This window comes from Loa loa (assembly GCF_000183805.2).
Source record: "Loa loa unplaced genomic scaffold supercont3.604, whole genome shotgun sequence".
Classification (NCBI taxonomy): Eukaryota; Metazoa; Nematoda; class Chromadorea; order Rhabditida; family Onchocercidae; genus Loa; species Loa loa.
Window position 1 is genome coordinate 1 of NW_018108784.1, and position 5665 is coordinate 5665.

General features: G+C 35.5%; 1 protein-coding gene across 1 annotated transcript; it reads left to right on the plus strand.

The window, feature by feature from the left end:
- The first annotated feature begins 57 nt into the window (after positions 1–57).
- Positions 58–3932, plus strand: LOAG_12106 (protein-tyrosine phosphatase). Its single transcript, XM_020448484.1, has 9 exons — positions 58–268; positions 567–683; positions 964–1068; positions 1135–1263; positions 2374–2602; positions 2715–2824; positions 2892–3010; positions 3183–3345; positions 3704–3932. Exons 1-9 carry the CDS (start codon positions 125–127, stop codon positions 3830–3832), a joined length of 1245 nt encoding a protein of 414 aa, XP_020301375.1. The 5' UTR covers positions 58–124; the 3' UTR covers positions 3833–3932.
- Positions 3933–5665: the final 1733 nt, after the last annotated feature.

Below are 5665 nucleotides of genomic sequence, written 5' to 3' on the forward strand. Positions count from 1 at the left end.
ACATTGGTCACTTTTTCGAAATTTCTACATATAATTTGCAAAAANAAGTTTTTTGAAGGATTTTGCTCAAAACGAAAAATCGTTGGCTAGCCAGGAGTTTAGCGTGATTGAATCGATTGAGGAAATGTCACGACCGTCTTCTTTACGACACGTTATGCTAAACGGTGTACTGCAACAGCATATCATAAACTCTCATGGACATTTTATCGATTTACTTGGTGCAGTACCGATGAATGACCGACTATCGATCACAGCTGACGATCGTACTGTGAGTTCCCTGAAGTGAATAACTATTTTAGGAACCGTAAGATATTATTCCCAAAATGTTTTATCGCTGTTTATTTAGTTTGTGAGTACCAACTGGTCAGAAGTCATTGGCAATCTTAACAGTAACTGAAAAATAGGTAATTAGTTCGCTAACAATTGAAAGAGTTGACCATAAACATAGCGTATGTAATTTACTTCACGTAATCTCACGTAGTAAGTTACTTTCTTATGTACTTGTCCCTAAGTTTTTGGCACCTCGGATACTGGAAAATAATATATAAAAGGGTTTTTTTTTGCAGCTGAAGAGACTTTTGGCGAAGTTGGCAGCCGATGATGTATTAGATGAAGAATTCGCGATGATTCCGAATCGACGTATGTCTGCCGGTGTGTCAACTAGTCAGAAACCGGAAAATATGGTCCAGTTTTTCGAACTACTTATTCAGTCATGATGGGAAGGAATGATAGAAAATATAAGAAGATTAAGTCTCTTGTTGTTTTCCTGATCCATCTCTCAAATATTTTTGTTGTTTTAATCGCAAAGTAATTAATTTGGCACTGACCGTTTAACATTTTGGCTTCGAGTTTCGATCCTTAAAGAAATTATGGCAGAAAGCTTCTCTTGTGAATAAAAAAAGAGGTTTTAAATTTGTTCATGGTCGAATTTGGTAAGTTTTCGAGAAATCGTTCAATTTCCAGAAACGGAACCGTACACGGTCGATAGTGCCATACGAAGACACGCGAATTGTGTTGCACTCAAAGCAATCTAATCCAACAGGTTATATCAATGCTTCAAATATTCAGGTAATTCAACTTCAGGAAATTTATGAATTCACAAAAATTTGCTATTATTAAACTTTCTTATCACAGATTCCAATCGGCGACCGAATTTTGCAATATATATTGACACAGGCTCCACTTCCGGATACTATCGAAGATTTCTGGCAGATGATTTGGGAATCTGGCTCACAGCTTATTGTCATGCTTTGCAATGCTCAAGTAAGGAGGGATTTCCTAATTCTGTTAACAATTAAGCCGATACCATGATCGTGAGTAATAAACGGTCAATCGATGTGATATTGTTTATAAAGGTCATGATAAGTAAGGAAGTAATTCCTAAGTAGGAAAGCAATTCCGTTTATGAAAAGTTAATTGTGTTAGGGGAAGATCTTGTAGGTTTATTTCCGTTGTTGTAGCGTCGCAGTGTTAATAGTAACCTTTATTAGTCTTATACGATACGGTACAATATCACACTGATCCAATAATAGAGACGAAATGAATAATACAGGATAAGTATTAAAGGATACAAAACAGTCTTGTCACTCCTATTGTCACTTCTCTGCCATTGTCGTAGTTGAATGCCTATGTTGTCGCCTTGAGTGCGTGCGCAAGCAGCTGTCCGATTGAGTAACTCAGTGAGCTGTCGGACTGAATGACTGTTCTAGCTTTTCATTTGGTCACTGACCGCCAGGATGACTGATCGCCTAGCTCCTTTTATAGTAGGAATGGTTTAATATTCCAAACGGATTGGCTTAACTGCCGGACTAGAGGTTTTTCACAAAATTTCGATATTTATACATAAGTTCCTAACCAAATTCCGGTAAGCTTGAATAAGCTTGATTAGCAAATTAAAAGTAAAAAAATAAAAGTACAGCAAAGGATTCTACCTACAACATTTAAGCATTACAATTAAAATTGTTAAAAAAATTGGAAGAGTTAAATTTAGATAGATGATTCATCACTTTAGGTATCGAAATATTTATTTTATTAATTTTGTGTAAACGAATCATTTACCTGAGAAATATTCTGAATTCTAATTAAAACAACTCATAACATTTTGTTCGACTTCGCTGACAAATTGATATTTCAGAAAGAAATTCTAAAATCGAATTTCTTCATCTAAGCTTATTTGTAATTTTCTATGAATGATTCAAATTATAATTAAATGAGATTTAAAAGAAGAAATACAAGCAGAAAGTAACATATTATAGAGAGAGAGAGAGAGAGAGAGAGAGAGATGTATGTGAATGTGAAGTAAGTAATTTAGTAAGGAAACGAAAATGAACATTTATCTAATCATTTTCAATAAATAAAGACGTGTACTTTTAGGACTTGAAAAATACCACAATACCCATTTATTGGCCAACAAAAGTGACAGAGAGGCTAAGATTATCAGACCATTCAGTGACATTACTTTCAAGTACGTCAAGTAAACATCAAGTAACAATGATGTTTCAATTGAAGCAGAATATGAGTGGTGAACGACGAACTATTTACCATCTTAGGTTGATGGATTGGGAAAGTGGTGGAATACCGCCGAGTGAAGAGTCCTTCCTTGGTAAGTTTACTCTCTTGTCACTGTTCTAGAAATCTTATGATAATGGTAGTGGCTATTTGGTTGTATTCCAAGCTATGGTTCTCATTAGATGTAACATGAACGCATCCTATAGGATTTATGGATGCTGTCAATAGTGTTCGACGACACTTGGAAAATGAACAGTTGAAGAAAACAAATTTCGGAGCGGTATCAGGATCCAGAAAAAATCGAAACAATTGTCATGTAAAAACTTATCGAAGTTTTTCCTGCAGTTTTCGTGGAATAGCTTATTTAGGAAAATATTTTGCAGTTAAGTTTAACGGATCCAACAAATCTAAATAGGACACAATCGACTGATTTCGGTCATTACAACTGGTGTAAAAAAGGATTGCATATGGTCAATTATGCATTGCATTATTCACCTTCTGGGTAACCTTTTTTTGCAGTAATTAATCAAAAGGTGAAATAACAATTAGGAAATGATTGGCAGATTAGCAATTTTAAGTATTTCCTTATTGAGTATGGTTGGAGGTAACATGACGGAAAAGAGAATGAAATAGTTTGAATTTAGATTAGGGAAATAGAAAAAGTTTAATTGTAGCCATTCGGATGCTTTATCATCGGAATTTTCATCTACTAGAAGAAATGGGGCAATGGTAGATGTGATCGCACCACCAACCGTCATACATTGCCTGACAGGTGCTCACGAATCTGGTGTTTACCTGCTTGTGGAACTGATGATCCATTGTAATGAGCATAACATGGTATGCCTTATTTTTGATGAGGAAAGATAATGATGATATTGATATTTTGGTAAGGAGAAAAGACTTACGTGATCATCTACATTCTGTAAGTAGTGCTCATGTATTTTTATCTCCAAATAGAAAGATTCTAAAACTATTGCTTCAAACACTCAGATGATTGTGTTTTTGAATTTAGATTAGAAGAGCTAAAGTAGATGAGTATTTACTGATAAGAATTAAATAGCATAGTTTCATCCTTTTCCCGGCAAAAGTTTTCGTGTAATTTTAAGGTTTTACTCCTGGTTTATTGAGAATTTGCAAGTATTCACTGTAGTGATATCAAATCAGTTCAATTCTCTAAAAGGAAGATTGTGTTCAGTGTGTGGATATTGGCAAAACATTGGCAATGTTACGACAGCAACGGATGTGTTTGGTGAAAAACGTGGAACAGTACCGCTTTGTATATTCCGTACTAATCAATTATTTGCAAAAATCGCGGCTCATTTAGAAAAAAATGAAAGATTTCATTGTGCCATCACCCATTTAATATATAATATAATTGAATATAACCAATTAACACTTCCTCTTTCTTCATGGAAATTTCAAACGATTTCGGTGATCCTTCCCTTCCCACAATATTTAGTTATTTTTGATAAATGTAAAATTAGTTTTGAAACAAGTACTTTTATTAGTTCAGTTGATACTGAGGAAGAATTTAAAGGATAAATGATGTATCTTGGATAATGGTCACATATTAGAATAGGATAGTTAATGTCCAGTTTTGTCATTGGTGCTTTTTATAGTTCGACATTTAGCATAGTTGGCTTTCATATGTTTGTATGTATAATGTTGCATTACGCTGTTTAGAATGCAAATTTGCTCAATCAAATTCCGGCGCATTTAATCGTTTATTCATTTAATATTCATATAACATAGTTGTATGTATTCTGTTCACTTACCTTCTCGTCACTTAAGTAATTCATTCACTTGCCGATGTATAATACATTCATTGTGGCTGTTTCTTGTGTGAATGATATTTGAACTTTAAGTTAGAAATGGAATTAATTCGAAATCAATCAACATAAAGGATGGAAAGACTCGCTTGGATTTCATCATAGAGAGTATAGAATATGAATTCATGCTTTAATAAGTAATTCATATTTTATTTTTAGCTAGGTTTTATACATTCAATATGTACCATTTTCAAAAAAATCATTCCTTAATGAATCCTTTTGAAGTATATTGTAATCATCGTCGTGGCTGTTTTGCGAAAATATATGCAGAGCTATATCATGCTTACTGTAAGCGCGCTAATAGCTAAAAGGAAACCAATGCGGGATAGACAAGTTTGATGTAAGAGACATGAAGGCAAGTTTTTTTGGACTGTATTGATGAGATACGGTTTTCTCTATGTTGTTTTTTGTCTTCGAGATTGGCTCTGCGTGTGTACCCAAAGAAACTAGCAATGTTATGAATTTAGCTGGAGCGCTGATTAGACTATAGTGATGTGAGGATGAAGGTAACCTTCCTAAGGTAGTAGTAGAGAACTTCTGTTTTCAACCTGACTTCCAGTCCGAAAAACTCAGCGTTCAGCAATCTCTGCAATTCCTGAGAATTAGACCAGAATAACGCTCAAGACGTCTACTCTTCGCACTAAGTATGTTTTTGATGTTCTAAAATGCGAGTGTCAATAAGAGCACACCTTCCAAGACAAGTGCATACCTTTGTCTTTGCTCGACCGCATTAGATGACCGTTGGCCGCGATGCAGAGATGGACTTTGTTAGGCCATCTTTCTAAGCCCTCTTCCCTGTAAAGCAAGCACTGGTGTCCTTGAAAAGTCTATTTGGTCCTTTAGGAAGACTGCTATCTTGGGGTCAATCTCGAGGAACCAATTGCTACAAGATTTTAAAAAGTGAGTATACCTTTCGAATCTGCGCAGTGAATTTCTTTGGTGAGACATAGCATGCGCGGAATTGCCCTACTCTTCATTGTTAAGATTTATCTTCCAGGATCTAGTGACTTAGAACGATGACAGCGAAGTTCTCAGGAGGCAGGTTTAGTTAAGGTATCATTCTTTGAGATAATTTAACCTTTATAGGGTTAAAAGAGTTCCATCTACCAGGGTTTGGGATCGGAATTGTCCTTCTACTACAATGGTTGCACGAAGGCTAATGAACCCATTCTGACCGTAAACACATTTTGTCTAAAAATGTTTAGCATAGGAGGCTCTACTGAAGGCTTTTGCCAGCGCCAGCATAGGGTAACCCCGTAAATACATGCAAGCTTCTCCTCTGCGACAAGGGGTGTCAGTGGAAATCTGGCCACCACCTTGCAATTAAG